This window comes from Gopherus evgoodei, chromosome 22 (genome assembly GCF_007399415.2).
Source record: "Gopherus evgoodei ecotype Sinaloan lineage chromosome 22, rGopEvg1_v1.p, whole genome shotgun sequence".
In the NCBI taxonomy this organism is placed as follows: Eukaryota; Metazoa; Chordata; order Testudines; family Testudinidae; genus Gopherus; species Gopherus evgoodei.
Genome location: NC_044343.1, coordinates 9,421,677 through 9,443,158, shown reverse-complemented (window position 1 = coordinate 9,443,158; position 21,482 = coordinate 9,421,677). Strand labels below are relative to the sequence as shown.

General features: G+C 46.3%; 1 protein-coding gene across 5 annotated transcripts in view; it reads left to right on the top strand.

Annotated features, from left to right (window-relative positions):
• Window positions 1-2,168: 2,168 nt before the first annotated feature.
• Window positions 2,169-21,482, top strand: part of MLLT1 (MLLT1 super elongation complex subunit) — a 51,743-nt gene continuing 32,429 nt past the window's right edge. For all 5 annotated transcript variants that reach the window (XM_030540463.1, XM_030540462.1, XM_030540460.1 and 2 more), the window contains exons 1-3: window positions 2,169-2,279; window positions 8,328-8,508; window positions 12,165-12,247. In XM_030540463.1, coding sequence (XP_030396323.1) covers window positions 2,268-2,279; window positions 8,328-8,508; window positions 12,165-12,247 — 276 coding nt within the window. In that variant the 5' untranslated portion in view covers window positions 2,169-2,267. The remainder of the gene's footprint in view (window positions 2,280-8,327; window positions 8,509-12,164; window positions 12,248-21,482) is intronic.

Genomic DNA, 21,482 nt, shown 5'->3' with positions numbered 1-21,482 from the left:
TGATCTATGTTTTTTTTTAATTCAAAACGGCCTGGGGCAGAGTACAGAGAGGTCTTTAATAAAATGAGCCAGAAAGGTCCCGGGCAAAAGGTCAGAAGAGAAAATGGCTGAGTTGTAGTGAGCACTGAGTCCAGGAACAACTGAAAGCCAGAAGGGAAACTCGTATTCAAAGTTGATGCAGGTGATCAAAGACAGGAGAGATAGAATCCCTCTCACATTCTGAAGTGAGAGAATAGTCTGGCCATTGCATTGTGGACTCCCTGGAGTTTAGAGGGTGGTAATTTAGGAAAAGTGTTAAAGAAAGAATGGCAATATTTGAGATAAAGAAAGATTAAGGAATTAAAATATTTTTGACGGGAGCAGGCTCAAAGAAAAGAAGTATCCTGATAATATTCACATACAGATAAAACTGAGAAGTTGACAATTTACAGAGAAGGAAGATGTAGGATGAACAGTTCCAGAGAAAGAATGACACAAATGACTTGTTTGGGGAGCAAAGTTTAAGAAATCAATAGTGGAGCCTGAGACAAGGGAAAAAGAAGACTCTTTTCCAAAACGGACTTCAGTCTTTGCAGCATGTAGATACTAAGGCCCTTATGATGACACTAGGAACTAACAGTCAGGACAGGGGGCTAGAGGAAAAAGAGAAGTGTAGAGCTGGGAGTTATCTGCATGAAAGTGATGTTCACAATCAAAACTATCAATGAAAACCTCCCATAAAAAGCAGCTCTATGGAGAAGAACAGAGAGACAGTCTTCAGACCCAGTTCCTAGAAGAGGGATACATGGAAAACCAAGAGTGGCAGTTAGCAGTGAAATTCAAACCAGGGGACAGTGATGGAGTCATTACTGTTACTTTGACAACTGAAATTAAACACTTCTAGTCCATTTTGCTCTGCAAACATCTGACATCAGGCTAATGAAACTGTTTCTGTGTCTAGAATAATTTAGGATCTTGGTTAATTTTTTGCAGATGTTACTAACTTACCCTCATTTTCATCCCTGCCTCTTCCCTATGAGTTGACTACACATACTATGTTAATGGCTAACATGTATTTTTGTATGTTCCCCTACAGACTTCAACAAACTTTCAAAATGTGATGATAGTCAGGGGCTTATTTGGAGCCTTACATAACTGAGGAAAATAACTTGTCTTCAAGGCTTTAAAAAATTAAAAACTTTTGGTTTTTTTGGTTGTAAACATGACACTCAAACTCACCAGCTGCGCTGAGAACCACATCTGAGGAGCTTTTCTCAGTGAATTGCATGCCACAGACAACAGTTCCTTTCAGGAGCCTCAACCACAGCTGGGCTGGTGGCTAGTAACTGCTGCATCTAGCACAGCTGGGCCCGTGGCTAATCTGCAGGAGTCACTTCATATGATGTTGCATTGCATTCTTGATGTACAACTGAAAAGTGCAATCAACTTTTCTGCGCCATTTTCCCCATGCATGCTAATCAGCAGCACCTTGCCCTTTCCCATACTGGACTCATCCTCTCCATGGAAGAGGAAGGGCAGTTTAGCTCAAGATGACACCTCCATGCTGAGACCAGCGTGTGGGACATGTAGGGAGCTGCGCTGTTTCTGGGGCACTGTGTTCTGGAGAGCCTCTGCCTCCAGCTGGTTGAACTGGGGTGATTCATGTTGGGGGCTGTTGCTCTTGCCCTGGAGTGCTGGGAGCAGGGACCCTGCAGGGCTGGGGCAGGCGGGGGGGGACAATGGGTGCAGTGTGGGGGGCTGAGAGCCATTAAATCACTGTCCACCCTGCACAGGATGGAAACCACTTCAACCAAGGGGTGCGCCAGCCCCCCCGGCCAGCACCTGTGGTGCGATGGGAGCCGCGGGTGGGCGCACAGGGCCGCCCCGAGTGACTCCCTCTGCCCCAGGCCCCACGAGACCGGCCGCCCCGACAACCGACCCACCCCCTCAGCTCCACGCTGCCTCCAGTCCTCCTGCTGCCTGACCCCGGCAATGCGCCCGCTGGCCACGCCCCCACCCGCCTCCTATTGGCCGCAGCGCCGGCCAGTCAGCTGGCGGCAGAGGAGGGCTGGCGATTCCCGACGGAAGCCCCGCCTCCTGGGTGCGAGCTGAGCTCGCATTGGCGGCGGAGGCTGCCCGTCCTGGGCGCGTCTGTTTCCGGTTCCGTGGGGCGGGCTGGAGGGGGGAGAGGCAGGGACTCTGCCTGTGAGTGACACACAATGAGGCGAGGGGCCGCGGCGGGGCCGTGAGGGGCCGGGACCGAGCGGGGGGAAGCAGCGGGCCCAGCCATGGACAATCAGGTGAGGAGGAGGAAGTCCGGCTTCCCAGACATGGGGAGAGTGAAGGGGCGATGGGCCCCTCGCCCCCTCAGCCGCATGGGGGGAGGGGCAGCAGCCGGGCTGTCCCCCCCGAGTCATAATTGGGGGGAGGGGCAGCAGCCGGGCTGTTCCCCCCCGAGTCATAATTGGGGGGAGGGGCAGCAGCCGGGCTGTTCCCCCCCGAGTCATAATTGGGGGGAGGGGCAGCAGCCGGGCTGTTCCCCCCCCGAGTCATAATTGGGGGGAGGGGCAGCAGCCGGGCTGTTCCCCCCCCCATCTCAGAGTCATAATTGGGGGGAGGAGCAGGAGCCTGGCTGTTGGCCCCCCCACCCCCTCAGAGTCATAATTGGGGGGAGGGGAAGCAGCGGGGCTGTTGTCCCCCCATCCCCTCAGAGTCATAATGGGGGGGAGGGGCAGGAGCGGGGCAGCAGTGGCGTTGTTGCCCCTCCCGTTCAGAATCATAAAGGGGGGAGGGGCTGCAGTGGGTTGTTACCCCCCTCATCTAGTGCTTAATTTGTTCTCGGGCTTGCTAGGGCTAAGCCCTGGCACTTTTCGGCTTGGCAGTTCCGTGCCCCAGCACCTCTGGGCTTATGAATGTAAAAATATGGCTTGAGGCCTGGCACCTCTTTCATTACAAATTAAGCTCTGGTTGCCCCGTCAGAGGCATAAAGAGAGAGGCAGCAGCAGGGCTGTTCTCCCCCCGACCAGTCCCCTCAGAGCCATAATGGGAGGAAGGAGGAGTAATGGGATGAGCAGTAGCAGGGCTATTGCCAGCCCCGCTTCTACTACCCAGTGGCGTAATGGGGGGACAGGAGGGACAGCAGTGTTTTTGTGGCCCCCCCCATGGCATAATGGGAATGAGGAGGAGCCCTCCCATCCCCTCAGAGTTATAATGGGGGGGCAGCAGTGGGACTGTTTACCTCCTGTCTCCACAGAAGCATAAGGGGGAGCACACAGAGGGGCTGTTCCCTCCCCCTTCAAAGGCATAAGGGGACAAAAAAGGCCAGCGGGGTTATTGTCTCCTTCCATCCCCTCAGAGGCGTAATGGGTGGGGCAGGGGCAATAGTGGGGGGCTATTGCCTTCCCCTGCTCTCTCAGGCATAATTGGGGAAAGGGAAGCAGTGGGGCTGTTGCCCCTCTGCCCCTTCAGAGACATGGGGGGGATGATACAGCTGGCCTATAGCCAGCTCACAAGGTACCCACACACCCAGATGTGGGAAGGGGAGTATGATGGATAGCAGCAGACCTGTTGCTCCCTCACTCAGGGCTTGTCTACATCAGAAAGTTGCAGCGCTGGTGAGGGAGTTACAGCGCTGCAACTTTGAAGGTGTACACATCTGCAGGGCACCACCAGCGCTGCAACTCCCTGTTTGCAGCGCTGGCCGTACTCCCGTTTTGTCTCGGGTGTAGAGGATCCAGCGCTGGTGATCCAGCGCTGGTAATCCAATGTAGACAGTTACCAGCGCTTTTCTTGACCTCCGTGGAAGGAGGAAGCCTCTGGTAATCAAGCTGGTTTCCTTTCCCGGTTTGCTCTCTCGGTCCCGGAGCCAGCCAGCAAACCGCAGGGAAGGAGACCTGCTTGCTCGGGGTTCCGGGACCGAGAGAGCAAACCGGGAACGCCGCGGTTTGCTCTCTCGGTCCCGGAGCCAGCCAGCAAACCGCAGGGAAGGAGACCTGCTTGCTCGGGGTTCCGGGACCGAGAGAGCAAACCGGGAAAGGAAACCAGCTTCGCCGCGGTTTGCTCTCTCGGTCCCGGAACCCCGAGCAAGCAGGTCTCCTTCCCTGCGGTTTGCTGGCTGGCTCCAGGACCGAGAGAGCAAACCGCAGCGTTCCCGGTTTGCTCTCTCGGTCCCGGAACCCCGAGCAAGCAGGTCTCCTTCCCTGCGGTTTGCTGGCTGGCTCCGGGACCGAGAGAGCAAACCGCGGCGTTCCCGGTTTGCTCTCTCGGTCCCGGAACCCCGAGCAAGCAGGTCTCCTTCCCTGCGGTTTGCTGGCTGGCTCCGGGACCGAGAGAGCAAACCGCGGCGTTCCCGGTTTGCTCTCTCGGTCCCGGAACCCCGAGCAAGCAGGTCTCCTTCCCTGCGGTTTGCTGGCTGGCTCCGGGACCGAGAGAGCAAACCGCGGCGTTCCCGGTTTGCTCTCTCGGTCCCGGAACCCCGAGCAAGCAGGTCTCCTTCCCTGCGGTTTGCTGGCTGGCTCCGGGACCGAGAGAGCAAACCGCGGCGTTCCCGGTTTGCTCTCTCGGTCCCGGAACCCCGAGCAAGCAGGTCTCCTTCCCTGCGGTTTGCTGGCTGGCTCCGGGACCGAGAGAGCAAACCGCGGCGTTCCCGGTTTGCTCTCTCGGTCCCGGAACCCCGAGCAAGCAGGTCTCCTTCCCTGCGGTTTGCTGGCTGGCTCCGGGACCGAGAGAGCAAACCGCGGTGAAGCTGGTTTCCTTTCCCGGTTTGCTCTCTCGTCCCGGAACCCCCCTTGAAGCCGCCCAACAGCGCTGCAGTGTGGCCACATCAAACACCACTTGCAGCGCTGGTTGCTGTAAGTGTGGCCACTCTGCAGCGCTGGCCCTATACAGCTGTACTAATACAGCTGTAACAACCAGCGCTGCAAAATTTTAGATGTAGACATGGCCTCAGACATGAGGAAAGGACAATATCAGTAGCAGGGCTCTGTATATTGCCCCCTCCCACAATGAATGAGCAGAGCAACTGCATTGCCTTCTCTAGGCATTAGTTTCGGGGAGGACTGGTGTCAGCATTAAGGTTATTGTCCTGCAACTCTCCTTCACTCAGGCCTGCTTGAGGGGAAGTCATGTCAGCAATAGTGCTATTGCCCCTTCTCAGACATTGGGGGGAGAGGGAGAAGAGGTAATGTTATCAACAGGGCTATTGCTGGCCCTGGACATTGGGGGAAGCCCTGCATTCCTAGAACATATATTATCTTGCTTGGCCAAATAGGAGGTCAGGGCTAGAAGTTTTTCAGATCATCATTTTTCCCTAGTCTTTTTCTGTGTGTCCATGTATGTCTTTTGACTGGAGTGTGACATATCCGCACAAGTACAGGCTTATGAAATCATACGGGAGGCTCAGTTAGTGCTTGATTGATAATCCATAAGGAAGAGAGAATAGGTAGCGTTGATGACTTGAAAACGATTGGTACATCGAAAGAAAACTAGAGGGGAGGATTGAAGACTTTCAGTAAAATATTGTAGTGTATATTCATCCCCACCATCACCAGTTGAACAGGGTTTTTTGTTTCCTGGGGGCATGAGAGGAATCTCTTCCTCCATAATTTCAAATGGGGCAAATTCAAATATTTTAGATGGGGAGGTTTTATTTGGATTTCCTTTCAGCTATTAACTGGACCAGAAGAGAATGCTGAGAATAATTCCCACTTGAAGCAGTTCTTTTCTATATTTAATTTTCCCCTCATCCATATAGTTTTAGCTGACAACTGCATGGGACTTGTTCCTCACTGAAACTGAGGAACCTCCATAGAGTTGATAGCCATTTATACTTCCCTGAAAAGTAGAGCGTGTTGAATGAAGTAGCAAAATTTAAGGTATAGTTGAAGCTACAGAGTAAAATGAATCTGCTAAAAAGAATTCCTGTTTGAACATCCTGGGAAATAAACTTGCTTTCAAGAGATTTCCCCCATGGACGTCAGAATTTAGGTAGACTATCTACACAACGGTGCATCACCATGTACTAGGTTTCCATGTGTTGATTAAAACTCAGTTTGCCTTTTCCCTTGGACCTTCATGATTTTTAAGCCTAAAGAAAGGGAAGCATTTGTTAGGAAACATAAATATCTGACAACAGAGCACCTTCATCTTTAATACTGAGGTGCAGCCCATGGAAATGACAGGTCCCAACGTGCAGAAGAAGAAAATGACCGAGCAAGATAACTTTAAGAGGAAGGTGACTCAAGAGGCAGACATTGGTAGAATGGATTAAACAGTTAATTAGAAGAGCTGGTTCCTGGGTTTTATGGTGGTTGTGTGAACTGCTGATCTCTGAAAGTATTTGATGCAGATGATAGCTTGGAAGAAAAATGTAAAAATCTTTTTGCCTTAGAGAAACAATTTTGAAGGTTGGTTTTCTGGTTGAGCTACTAGACTGGGACTCAGGAGATCAGAATTAAATTCCTGGCTCTGGTATTGATTTCCTGTGATCTTCAGCAAGTAGCTTAGGCCAAGATTTCAGAAAACTCTCTGATTTTTGTCTGCTCTAATTAAGACTCCTTAAAGGGTCTAGCTCAGGGGTGGTGAAGCTTACTGACCCGCCAATCTGCATATGACAATCTTCAGAAGTTCGAGAGCTGGGGCTCAGAAGTTTTAGCCCCACCACTGCACTGCAAGGAAGAGGTCCCGAAGTGCCCCTCCCCACAAGTCTGGTAGGTGGAGAATGAGTGGGAGCATGAGGCGGGCTCTGCGAGCCTCACTTTAACGATGAAAGAGCTGCATGTGGCCCGTGAGCCACAGTTTGGCCACCCCTGATCTAGATTATCATCAATTTCTGATAAAACACCTTCTGAAAACCAAGCCCCTTCAAAATGTGTCAAGTTTGGACACTCTAAATCACTATTGTCATACTCTCAGATCACCATTTCACATATGGAGAAAATACCCTGATCTCATTTGGGGCCCTTGCATGCAGCTGTAATACAAATAATAACGTTCTCCTTAAAAATGCCCATCTGAGACTTGACTAGTAAGTTACACACACAATTTATAAGTGAAATCAAATCCCTTATTCCTCCTAAATCTTAGCTGAGTGGGGATCAGAACCAAGCACTGCCAACCTTCATGTGGGTTTGAACTTCTACTTGGTTAATCTTACACTAAATTTAATAAAATGATCAGATGGCCTTGGCAACTACATTAGTTTGTGTAGGGCGTGTATTCTCAGGTGAGTCTCTGGCTCTTCAAATCTCTCCTGAACCCTTTTGATGTGCTTTAGTTTTTGTGTAATTAAAACTTAACTCCCTCTCCTTCATCAACCTACCTCCTTCCACTGTTTCAGCTATAACTTGTCTGCAGTAATCTATGCGTCTTAATTTAATTTCAGCTGGTTTTTTTTTTTACTCTATGTAGTGGGCTTTTTTCCTGCTTGTATGGGGCACTATACCCATTTTTTTTCTAGTGTTATCTGTTTAAAATTATTTAGACTAGACTTCAGAAACTTTAATGAGGACTAGGCCCCATAGTGCTGGGTGTTTTACAAATACATACAAAAACACAGTTCCTGCCCTTAAAGAGTCTTCTGATCCTTTCTTTGAAAGAGGTTACATAAGTTATTTGGTAAATACACAGAACATTATAGTTACATTTTTTGGTAAATTACACGATTCTTCTGCTAGCAAACCCACAATAGTGTATTGTCTGCATAAGTCCATGTACGTGTAGGACATGTAAATCAACAAATATATGAAACTTATAATGCTACTAAATTCTAGTTCCTATGAAAATACATGATACTTGTGTCCTGGAACTTTACTGACCCAAGTGCTGTCAAAAAGCAGTACTGTAAAATTTTTTATGGGCTTTCATAGTATTCTAACCCAGTGAGCAAATGCCTAATATTCTTTTAAAGATTATTTTACTAACTGAAAATGCTGTAAACTGTTGGGATCTGAGAGTCCAGTTGTTCTGCCTCTGTCTTCCTGAATGACCAAGATTGTGGAGTCAGAATTTAGCTTACAGCTTAGTTGATATATCTGTCTTCTATAGCTGTATTGACTCTGTAGAGTTAGATGTGACTCAGGCACACACAATAGATTTATGATGTTAGAAACCATTTTCACGGTCACTTTTTTCACTGACCACAATTTAGTTTTAAAGAATCACCATGATCTTCTGTGGCAACTTAGTTTCATTGTGATACACTTAATTTTCCTCTTGTCCTTTTGATAATTAGCACCTTCTGTCTGTAGATCTCAAAGCTCTGTAATACAATGGCATGTGGCCTGTATTGACCAGTGTCCCACATCTCTCTCTCTCTCTCTCTCTCTCTCTCTCTCTCTCTCTCTTTCCAGTGCACGGTGCAAGTGAAGCTGGAGCTGGGGCACCGAGCCCAACTCCGGAAAAAGCCCACCACTGAAGGGTTTACTCATGACTGGATGGTATTTGTCCGTGGCCCAGAACAATGCGACATCCAGCACTTCGTGGAGAAGGTGGTCTTTCGGCTACATGAGAGCTTCCCTAAACCCAAACGTGGTGAGTGTGCATGTTAACAATCATGCAGTCTCCTTTCTTTGGGGAATAGTCATGCAGTCTGGATCTGGCATTGCACTGTTGTTTCTGTGGAACATTTTCTTAAGGAGAAACAAAACACATATTGCATACACTTGAGTCTTGAGCTTTGCCACTTTTGTTTGAGGAAGATTAGAGAGAATGTGACATTTCCTCTAATGAAAGGGTCAAAGGTGAAATGCTTCCTCCCTCTTTTTTTTGTTACTGAAGCATTAGTATATGAGTGTTTTCAGAGCACTTAATGCCAAGAGAATGGGGACAAATGACTGTCATGTTACATGGTGGGAAGTGCCACTGGTGGTTATGCAGCTGTCTTAAGGGTATATACTTGTCATGGTTATTTGTGAGACTCTCATCCTGTGAAAAACAGCTTGAAAAGTTATTGTTCTGTCTTAAACCTGTGCAGGTAATACATATTATGATGTCTGTCACAAGTTGGTGGCAGTAAAATTGATGTATGGTAGGAAACTGGACTGCTGAACTAGAAACAAATTTATAGAAAGACTTGAATAAAAGTTGCAGTTTGCTGTGCTGGGATCCTTGTTAGCCAGCATAATTACCTTATAACAAACATCTTTATGATGACTATACATCTTTCCTAACCAGATTACTGTGTCACCCAGCACAAAAAATGGTAGTTTGTTTGTTTTCCCTTTCTTGATTCACACTTACATTAAGGTTCGCCATCATGCCAACCTGCTTTTCATCAAAGAGGGGTTGGAATAGAGGGATATTGCAGTCCATCTATGCTATTTCTAGCAGGGCTCTGGAGCTGGGTCCCGCTCCAGCTCCAGGCAAAAACCTGCAGCTCCACTGCTCTGGAGCTGCTCTGCACTCCAGCTCTGGGCTCCGTTCCAAAGCCCTGATTCCCAAATTGGCTTGAAGGGTTGTTGCAAATTACTCTTTCTCTAACCTGGAGCACGAGATTGCTGGTCTGGACTGCACTGCTAACAGGTTATTTTAACAACTTTAAAATATTGTAGAAACAGTTTAGTAAAATAAAAAAGGCTGCCTGCCAAATAGTCTAAAAATCTGAAATCATTTCACGGTAGGATTTTAATGTGAAACCAGAGTTAAAATAAAATCTATTGACCCTTATTTCAAACTGGCTTTTTTATTGTTGGGAATGCAGGGAATTGTTGGGTTACATCTATTGGCATCCTTACTATAAAGTAAGAGTTTAGAAGTGGAAATGGTGTTAGGTTTGAGGAAATTACCATTTCCTAATCAAGCTAATAATTTTAAATTCTTTGAGTGATGGTCCCTATAGGTATTCCACATGTGGGTGCACATGTGTGGCATGCGCCTGAGTCTGGAAGTGTTTGGTAGCGGTGTCCTTTGACCCCCACGTGCATAGTGTTTCCCCTCCTGCTTGGCAGCTTAGGGTAGAATAGGTTGTCTGGGTTGACCTCTCTCCAGTTCCCTCTTACTGCTGCATGGCCTGAGTCAGAACCCCTGTTCCTTTGTGCCCTTAGTTTTCCCAAAAAGAGTTACTTCTGTCCATTTGTTGTAGATAATTGTATATAGTTGTAGATTGTAGTTTTAGAGTAGATAATTTAGTTAGTGACGTTTTTCCCCTATTTGGGGAGTGTCCTCCCCCTCCTAGGACTATGCCCTGGATTCTGAGTTTTAAAAACTGTCTCTCTTGCCCTCGCCCAATCTCTGTGAGTGGCAAGCACCAGAGATGCCTTTGTTGCCTTGGCGAGGCTCACATCATGGCTTGCTGCTCCATTTTTAAGTTCTTCCTGCCCCAAACCTGGGAAGCTCTTGAGCTCCGCCTCCATAAGTTCCTAATGGAGTAGGCTGTGCGACCACATGCACACTCAGATCTGGGACCATTGGACCCCCTGTACAGTGGCTGTCACCAGCGGTGAGTGCCCCTATGAGCACCTTGCAAGCCCTAGGTCCAGCGATATCGAAGACGAACAAGCTCCAACAGGAGACTCTCTCATGGGCACAGGAGCAGACCTTAGCTGCAGACTGTTCCCGCGCACAGTTTTTCCTACCTGAGCTGGGCAAGGTTGGACGAGATGTCACGCGCGAATCTGGCTGGACCAGCACAAAGGCTTCCCTGGATGGAGGGTAAAGCTCAGTGCAAACAGGATTCAGTGGTGAGCCTGGTACCCATGTATCCGGAGTGCTCACTGGCATATGCACCTCCTATCCTACCATTGTCCCTGTGGCTCCTGGAGAAGCTGGCCTCACTGGTTTCTGCCTCATGCCTTGTGCCAGAATCTTCTCTGCTCTCAGTTGTCTGCTGGACTTATTTAATGAACCCAATTTTCTTTAACTATTAAGGTTCATCTCACCGCAATATCAGGATTTTATTCCCCATTAGAAGGGTTTTCTATTTTTACTCACCCTATGTCATTGAGATTTATTAAGGGTCTGGGGAACCTTTACCCCAGGGTTAAGAATCCTACTCCAACATGAGATCTCAACCTTGTACACAGATATGGGGGCCGCTATGAAGATGGCCTTTCTAGTAGCTATATTTTTTTCAAGAACAAGATGTCCCTGGTACTGCACCCAAAGTTCTTTCCTAAGGTGCTGTCAGATGTCAATTTTAACCACTCTATCCACCAATATTTGTTCCTAAACCATATAAATCTCAGTGGGAAACTTCCCTTCCCATAGATGTATGACAGGCATTGATCTTTTATCTGGATAGGACCAAGCAGTTTTGGAAATCACTTAGACTCTTGTCTCTATCGCAAAAAGATCAGAGAGATCCATGATCTCTTCACAGAGACTGTCAAGCTGGATCTCTGGGTGTATTACTGCTTTCTGTGATGCAGCTGATATTTTGCCTCCCCAAAGAACTATGGCACACTTTATCAAATCACAGGCAATTTCCATGGTGTTACTCAAAAACATTCCAGTATCTGAGATATGCGGAGCTCCTACTTGGGGTTCGGTGCATACCTTTTCTAAATCTTATGCCTTAGTCCATGCTGCCAGATCTAGTGAGCCTATTCTGGTGTACTGTCTTCAGTCTTTTATATTTAATTCCGAAGCTCGCTTCTCCCTGTGAGGATACTGCTCGGGTGTCAACTGGATTGGAGAAGCCCTACAGACACTACTTGAAGAAGAGGAAGAAAAGGTTACTCACTTTGTGTACTAACTGTGGTTCTTTGAGATGTGTGTCCTTGTGGGTGGTCCACTACCTGCCCTGCTTCCTCTGTGCTTCTGACTTCTTATTGGACGCTCAGCTAGAGAAAGAAGAGAGTGTGGTTTCCCCCATGCAACCCTATATACCTTCGTAACTCCGCATGAGGTTGTATAGGGTGCATGCGCAGGCCGAACAGACACTACTAACAGAAAATCTCTGGTTTGAGGGCTCAAGAGACCCACTTGCACCTGAAGTGGAGCACCCATAGGGCGCACATCTTGAAGAACCACAGTGACTGCACAAGGTGAATAACCTTTTATTTTCCAGGGTAGCGGGCGAGCAGTTTTCCTACCCCTAATTTAAACATATGATCTTATTCTGTATTGTTATAAGGGTCAAAGGTTTGCCCTGTGTTGTCAGAGGCTCATTTCTCCTCCTTGTAATTGCTCTGATCTAGGATATTGTTACATTATGTCTGAAGCTAATGTTTGTTTTGCTTTTTTCTTAGTGTGCAAGGAGCCTCCTTACAAAGTGGAGGAGTCTGGCTATGCTGGTTTCATTATGCCCATTGAAGTATACTTCAAAAATAAGGTAGAGTCCTATTTGCCTCATTGTTTTGATTGCTTTGAACTGCACCAGACAGTTAAACTGCTTGACAAAAATGTGCTAAATTATGTGACCATTTTGTGTGGTTTTGATTGCTCTGATAGACAGAAATTGACTCTGATTGTTGGAAGTTACAGCAAGCTTTCTGCCAGACTTTGAAAGGAAACACTCCTGTCTGGTAGAGAGAATGTTATATAGAAAGGTAATATAAGGATAGTGTAGCAAGTTGTGCGCTTGTCTAAACACAAGTTGGTATAGTTGCACAGATTCCCAAGTGGGGGTGCAGTTATATTGATATAATGGTGTGTGTACCAGAATAATTTTTTTGTCTTGCTGTACAGGAGTAAACTATAAGCACCTTTTTATATTGGTATAATGTCTTCCATACTAAGGATTGTACTGCTGTTAATTATTTTTTTAAATCGCACCCTTAACCTAAATAGTTATACCAGTATTAATATGGTGTGTAGACACAAACCTAAGATTTGTGTGTCTTGAACATTGTAATTCACAATAAATACTATAGGTCTGCGTTTATGTTCATCCCAAAAGAAAATGCTAACGACTTTAAATCTTAAGATTCAACAATAACAATATGAAAGTTAAAATGTGGTACAGTATTAGCTGCATACCGTGAAGATAAAGTTTAGTCCTGTCTTAAAAGTCCTATGCCACATGACTTAAAGAAGGTTACAGAGAAGGGATTTGCCAACTTTGCACTCTCTGGTTGTATATTCAATTCAAATTAACTCTCTGTTGTGACTGAGTACTGAGCATTCCCTTCTTTTGGTTACTACACAAAAAATTTAGTGTGTATCAGTTGTTTATGTATAATATAGTTGACACACACGCAGAAAAGCTAGGAAATGAAACCATTAAGCCACCTAACAGTACATAACCTCTACTTCCTAACCATGGGCAGATACCTTACCATTACCACAACTACTGTATACCACACACTAATACCATAACTCTACCTATCTGCTTTCCAGCACCTCCTTTACTGAAAACATTAGGCTATCTCCATCCTTGCCTTCTGCACCTCTCTTCACCACACTATCTCCTCCGAACACTATTAGATGTGAATTGTTTGGTGTGTTTGTCTGCTTTCCATTTGTAGTGTGTGGAGCTCTGATCTTTATTACTGAAGCAGTAATGAGCTGGTGAGCAAGTCCAATAAATTTCCCATGTTTTGCCACAGAAGGTGCACCTCTGACATAGCATTGGAAGCTTTTTTTGCACAAGACTACTGCTGTTCAGAGGCTGGGATATGGGGAAGCCCAAGGCATGTAAAGAAAAGTGGGGATTGCAGTGCCTGGGGCACGAGGGTGGGTAATGGAAGCAGCTTTTTCCAGACCCACAAAAGTAATGAGATTTTAAATAGACAAAGTTTGTGACTTTTTTCCTTCTGAATTTTTTGAAAGCTTTTAGGTGAAAGCCACACCTCCCACTCCCTGCACTCACTTTAGGTTCAGAATTCACCTTTAAATACCCAAACAAAAAATGAGATCCTCTCCCCTTTGGCAGCTGGGAAGGGACTCTCCTAATCCCTGGTGTGGGTGAACAGTCATTCACTTGCTCTTCACTTCTCTCCCCTATCACTGTCTTTTCCTCTCTTCCATTTTCCTCCCATTCTTTTGCCCCTCTTGCATTCTCCCTCCATGTTACCTTATGATCACCTGTCTTTCACATGCCCTCAGTCTCCCATCTCCCCACATTCTCTCTCCTGCACCCACACTTGATTGTCCTTCCTGCCCTCCATATTCTCTTGCTTTCACTGTCTTCCTCCCCTATTCGCATGCCGTCAGTGTCCCCTCTTTGCCACCTAATGGCAGATAGGGCTGCCACCTTCCCTGAATATAGCTTGGTTTCACCCTTTTGGGGAACAGTGGGAGGTGGTGGTCATTATTGCAAAAGACTACTTAAATCTCTTCCTTCGCAGATATTAGGGACCCTGGTGTCCATCTTAACTGATAAAAAGCAGGGGTGCTCTCTTTCCCACTGAGAACAATGGGGGACAGTAGCCATTTTGAGAGTCTTTGCAGAGAAGGAAATGTGAAGAGGGGAAGAGGAGAAGAGAGGAAAATCCCAAAGATCTGGAAGTGGAGAAGAAACAGAAAAGAAGATTAGTAATCCTGCCCTCTCTTCCATGAGTCCTGCAAATCGGTGGATATCTGCTTTATATCCATGGACCATGTGTGCAGATTGGATGCAAATACAAATTTTGGCTTATAGAGAAGCATGCTTTCTCGCTGAGTGGTGAAAGTGATATTAAGGCACTGAACAAACAAATAACTAAATGTTTATTACTTAAAAGCTGTATCCTCCCCAAGATTTCTGTGCAAACTTACTGATATCAGCAGCAGGTCTGCTATATATTGTGGGCACATATAGCCCTGAATTTATATCACAGTTCATGGGTCATAATTAAATATGGAATTTGGCCCTCACTTTCAAATGAGTGTGATGCCCCTGCTTTAGCTTAATTAGAAGTTTTGGATTTGATACAACAGTCAGTTAGTGAAATGCTCTGTAGCCTGTATCTATGCAGGAGGTCAGACTAGATGATCACGCTGGTCCCTTCCGGTCTTAAAATCTCTGAATGTTGACAGTTCTGGCGAATGGTTGAAATGTGTCCACTTGGTGACTCAGAGGTGTTTGTCAGTTTTGACCCTTATATTGTGTTCCTGGTGAATTGAGAATTACGACGAGTTTAGGCCCTGTAACAATATCACTTTTAATAGCCTTTTGAAAGGTTGAGGGGTAGGAGGGTGGAAACAGACAAGAGAGGCAGTGGACTTCTAATCCACGAGGGTACATCTTTTTTCATGGGTTGCTTAAATTTATTTTTAATTCCAAGGTTTTGGTTTCTTCTCTAACTCTTCCACTTTCCCATTTGGTTAGTTTCTGAATCGTTGCTAAGATGGGAAGTAGTGGTTGTTGGAGCCAATGTACTTTTTACCTTTTGCGTAATGAAGCATGCTGCCATCTAGTGCTATTGGAGAATCTTACTTTGAAAGTATCTTCAATGAGCTTCATCGGATTCTTCTGGTCAGCCTGGTATAAAGCTGCCAGTCAACTCTGTCCTCTGCATTTTCTCGCTGGCCAGTTGGAGTTGGGAGAGTCAGCAGCCCCAGCACCACCATAGCGGGAGCATGTTTAATACTAGTATCTGTCTGAGAAGGCAGAGATAGCAGAGTACTGAAGGTGTTGTTGGGAGCTGTTCTTACCCCCAACCCCATGTGGCCCTGCCTTGACTGTGTGTATTCACCTTTCACTATACTGTAATTTGGTTCATCATGGGTGGGTGAATGATTAAATTCTTGTCCATTTGATTTGGAAAAAGATCCTAATGATCTGAAGGCAAATGATTTGAGTCCTCCACAATGTCAGAGCAGGCTCTGTGGGCAATAAGACTTTCATACGGTAAAGGTGGGCGGAGTGGCGGGGGGAATCCTTTCATGGCTAATCTAGTGCTGGTGGCCTGCTGGAGCTCCTGAAAATAAAATGGAAGGTTCTCAGCAGATCACCTGAAAAGCAGTTTTGTGAAAGTGAAATTGACTAATAGTAACTGCCAATTCATTTGAGACTGTTTAACTGAAAATGTTAGCTTCTATTTTTAAACCCTTTCTATTTCTTCCTGTAATTGGATCAGTATGAACTGGTTACAGTAAAGGCATTGCAGTCTTCCTCCTACTCCTTCCCCAGAAATCTGGTGGTATTGAAATTTCTCACAGCCTGCTGCTTGTTTCCAAATACATGTATCAGAACAGCACCCACTTAAATATACAACATAAAATATAGGTACGGTTTGTGGTTTTCAACCACTATTACAGTGTGGACACTGTCCAAATGATTATAAACTATCAAAGCTAAAGAACCAAATACAGTTTCATGTTCTACCAAGATCAGACAGAAGATATTAATGTGATAGGTATCAAAAACCATTGCATTAAGACCCAAATAAAGTTTTCCATCTTCAAACTGCAGTGTTAAAAAGAGAGATGATTTTCAATATTTATATAATGGAATACATAGTAAGAAGGGAGATGGGTGGGGAAGGAGAAATACCAATTTGGTTCTTATCCAACATTTTGGTTTTATTTAAGAGGTTTTTTTTTTTACTTTGTCTAATATTTGTTTTGGAAGAAAACTTCTTTTGCATTAGCAAGTCTCCTTCAGAGTTAATTGTTTATGGTGATCCAGAAGAGTGTAACTAGGAGAAAAGGGATGGAATGAGCAAAGGAAAATTTTAGGCTAAATAGCGGGAATCTTCCTTTCAATGAGATGTTTTAATTTTGTAGAATCATCTTCCAGGGAAACTGCGGAGAACCCATTTTACCTGAGACACTTAAAACTTTTTACTGAAGAAAGTACTTTTAAGGTGCCATAGGGGGAAATTCCTGCACAGATTGGGGGTGAGAAGGACTAGATTTGACCTCTTTCATCTCTTATTTAATTGTCGCATGCTGAAAAAAACGAGTTTAGTTTACTATTTTATTTTGTTTGTGCTTTAAATCAGAACATCACACTGTGTGATCTTGCATTTTTCAGTAGCATTCCTTATCTGTTTCTTAATCAGCCCTGCAACATTTTCTAGTGGGCTGCTGATGAATGGAGCAATATCTATATATTTCATCTTAAATTCATATTTGTTGCTTTGTTTTAGCCATTTTCTTTTTGGATGGACTGAAGTTTGTTCAGTATGGATATGTCTACATTATGAAATTTAGTTTGATTTAATAGAAGTCGATTTTTTAGAAATCGATTTGATACTGTCGTTTGTGTGTGTCCCCACTAAGCGCATTAAGTCGGTGATGTGCGTCCTCAGTACCGAGGCTAACGTCGACTTTTGGAGCGTTGCACTGTGGTAGCTTCCCCCCCCCATTTGGAATTGGAATTTCTCCACCCCCCATTGGAATTCTGGGTTGCGCTCCCAATACCTGATGGGGCAAAAACATTGTCGCGGGTGGTTCTGGGTACATGTCATCAAGGCCTCCCATCCCTCTGGTGAAAGCAACCGCAAAATATAGTTTCTCACCTTTTTTTCCCCTGGTTACCTGTTCAGGTGACATACCACAGCAAGCATGGAGCCCGCTCAGCTCACTATCACCGTACGTCTCCTGGGTGCTGCTGACAGACGCGGTCCTGCAGTGCTATGCAACAGCAGCTCTTTGCCTTTGCAAGTTGGCAAAGACAGTTACCAGTCATACTGTGCTGTCTGCTGCTGTCATGGGTGCTCCTGGCCGGCCTCGGTGAGGTCGGTCGGGGGCGCCTGTACAAAAATGGGAATGGCTCCTCAGGTCATTCTCTTCTTTAAGTTTTGTCTAATGGAGAGTCAGTCCTGCCTAGAATATCAGGCAAGCCTACTAAAGAACCAGAGAGGCAAACGGCTGCTCCGGGTCAGAGCCCCAAACATTCCGGAGAAATGATGAGCTGTATGCCGTTCTGGGGGGTGCCCCTACAACAACCCCACCCGTTGCTTCCCTCCTCCCCCACCCCTCCTAGCTACCTTGGCAGTTATCCCCCATTTGTGTGATGAAATAATAAAGAATGCATGAATTTGAAACAGCACTGACTTTATTGCCTCTGCAAGCAGAGATCAAAGTGGGGAGGGGAGGGCGGTTGGATTGCAGGGAAGTAGAGTGAACCACCATTCTGCATTTGCTCAGCCTATAGTTGGACTGCTCCTTACTACTGTCTAGGCCAGGGGTAGGCTACCTATGGCACTGGTGCCGAAGGCGGCGCGCGAGCTGATTTTCAGTGGCACTCGCACTGCCTGGGTCCTGGCCACTGGTCCGGGGGGCTCTGCATTTTATTTAATTTTAAAAGAAGCTTCTTAAACATTTTAAAAACTTACTTATTTTACATACAACAATAGTTTAGTTATATATTGTAGACTTATAGAAAGAGACCTTCTAAGAATCTTAAAATGTGTTACTGGCATGCGAAACCTTAAATCAAAATGAATAAATGAAGACTCGGCCCACCACTTCTGAAAGGTTGGCGACCCCTCATCTAGGTTTCATGAGCCATGGGCGCAAGGCGTAGGCTGGAATAGGTGGAACCGTGCAATGCTGCCGACTGGGAGAGCAGCCTGATGCAGAAGCCTCCAGCTGGGATGATATTCCAGGCAGAATTGAATCTCCATTACACAAAACTTAAAGAGAGAATGACCTGAAGTCATTCCCATTTTTGTCCAGGTGCCCTCGACCAACCTCACTGAGGCTGGGCAGGAGCACCCATGTCTGCCCAGGTGTCTCCGACCAACCTCGCTGAGGCCAGCCAGGAGCACCCATGGGACGATGATGACGGCTACCAGTCATACCGGACTGTCTGCTGTCCGCAAGGCAAGTGGATGCCGCTGTGTAGCGCTGCAGTACTGCGTCTGCCAGCAGCACCGAGGAGACATACGGTGACAGTGAAAAAGGCGAGAAATTATTTTTTCCTGTTGCTTTCACAGGGAGGGGTGGGAGATTGAGGCAAATCGCCTAGCTGCTGATTATGCGCAGCCAGACACGAGGGCTACTAGAAGAGCACAGTAGTGTGCATCAGAGAAGCTTTGAAAAGTTCTGTTTTGCTCCTTGATTAAAAACCTGCCCCCTTGATTCACTCCATTTCCCTGTAAATAAACTGCCCTCCCCTCTCCCCTTTGATTAACGCTTGCAGAGGCAATAAAGTCGTTCAAAATTCATACAATCTTTATTACTTAGTCACACAAATGGGAGGATAACTGCCAAGGTAGGCCGGGAGAGATGGGGAGGAGGGAAGCACTGGGTGGAGTGGTAGAGAAGGAAAGGACAAGGCCACACTGCACTTCCAAACTTATTGAATGCCAGCTTTCTGTTGCTTGGGCAGTCCTCAGCGGTGGAGTGGTTGGGTGGCCGGAGCCCGCCCCACCGCGTTCTTGGGCGTTTGGGCAAGAAGGCTATGGAACTTGGGGAGGAAGGCTGTTGGTCACACAGGCTGAAGCGGCACTCTGTGTTCCTCCTGCTGTCGGTCCTGCTCAACAATATGCCGGAGAGTCAGAGTTTGATCCTCGAGTAGCCTGAGCCTTGCTTCATGTCTTGCTTTTATCATGCTGATGCCACATCTCCTCTTGCGTCCCTCTCCTCCTGTCCTCTCGCGTTCATTTTGTGCTTTCCTGCACTCTGACATTGTCTGCCTCCACACATTGTGCTGGGCTCTTTCAGTGTGGGAGGACTGCATGAGCTCAGAGAACATATCATTGTGAGGGCATTTTTTTTGCCTTCTAATCTTCGCTAGCCTCTGGGATGGAGATGATAGGGGGAGCATTAAAACATTTGCAGCTGCAGGAGGCAAAAAAAAAGAATAGTATTTAAAGAGACACTTTAGAGAACAATGGGTACGCTCTTCCACGGTGAATCAAGCTGTTAACATTACATAGCACGTATGCTTTCTTTACAAGGTCGCATTTTAAACTCTTATATTGAGGGCCTGCCAGTTTGGTGTGAGAGATCATGTACCTTTGTAAATATTGTACACTCACCAGAGGTGCCTTCGCTGCCTTCAAGGTCCGTGAGCCTGCCTTGGGTGGGTTGGGAGGGTACTGGCTCCAGGGTAATAAACAGTTCCTGGCTGTTGGGGAAAACATTTTCTCTGCTTCCTTGTTGTGCGCTAACTTCAACCTCTTCCTCCTCGTTCCCTAAATCTGCATCCCTGTTGCATGAGAGTCCATTGATGGAGTCAAAGCACAGGGGTGGGGGAGTTGTAGGGGCACCCCCTAGAATGGCATGTAGCTCATCATAGAAGGGGCACGTCTGGGGCTCTGCCCCGGAGCGGCCGTTTGCCTCTCTGTTTTTTTGGTAGGCTTGCCTGAGCTCCTTAAGTTTCACACAGCACTGCTGTGGGTCCCTGTTATGGCCTCTGTCCTTTATGCCCTTTGAGATTTTTTCAAATATTCCGGCATTTCGTCTTTTGGAACAGAGTTCAGATAGCACGGATTTGTCTCCCCATACAGCGATCAGATCCAGTACCTCCCATTCGGTCCATGCTGGAGCTCTTTTGCCCTTCTGGGACTCCATGGGCACCTTTGCTGATGAGCTCTCCACTCTGGGCAAACGAAATGAAATTCAAAAGTTTGCGAGGCTTTTCTGTCTACCTGGCCAGTGCATTGGAGTTGAGAGTGCTGTCCAGAGCGGTCACAATGGAGCACTCTGGGATAGCTCCCGGAAGCCAATACCATCGAATTGCGTCCACACTACCCCAAATTTGACTCAGCAAGGTCGATTTCAGCACAAATTCCCTTGTTGGGTAGGAGTACAGAAATCGATTTTAAGAGCCCTTTATGTTGACACAAGTGGCTGCGTCGTGTGGACAGGTGCAGGGTGAAATTGATCTAACGCTGCTAAATTCGACCTAAATTTGTAGCGTAGACCAAGCCTATGTTCTTCAGCCTAAGTTTTCTTGTGCGTCTTGCTGCCTTTCATAGGTCTTCCAGTTTGATGCTCAAGGAGTTATGTGGTGCCTAGCCCAGTCCAGGGGAAGGGAAATTTTGACTGAGGACATATAAAACTGTCACAAGAACTTTAACCCTTTATTAAAATTTTAAAATGTCAGTAACTAATGAGGAGTAAGTGGCAGTAATTGACGGGGTGCAAATGAATGCTAGAATAGTGAGGAATCAAGCATAAGGCAATCCGATAGGTGACTGGTGCCGGGAGTAGAGATGTCCATTGAATTGGACTCAAAGTGGTTGCAAATTGGTTAGGACATGTCTTAAGCTTTGCAGTAGGCTGTTCCTGGTCTACTTCTTTAATGATGTGTCAGGATTAAGGAATTGTTGTCCACGTGGAGTGGACAGAACCTCAATTTCCAAGGCCTCTAATTGAAAAGATCCATACAAGATTAACAGCATGAAGGGCTGCGTTAACCCTTAGACTTGAACTTGAGTTCTAGCAAGTTTTAGCATTGCAGAGACACTGTCGAAACATCCCTGCTAACTGCCTTCTTGGAGAGGTAGATCTGTCACTTTAAGAAGGGACTGGGACTCTGCAAATGTTTTTCCATTCCCCTTATGCATCTGTTTGTCACTTCTTATAAATTAATCTTGCCACGTATCTGTTTGAATGTGCTTAGTTGGCTCTTCCTTTCTTGGCATACTTATCAGCATCAGAGGTTGGGCTCTATATAGTGAGATCATTTGAGCCTACAACAGTTACCAGCCCTTATCTCAACAACTCAGGTAAATAACTCTGCT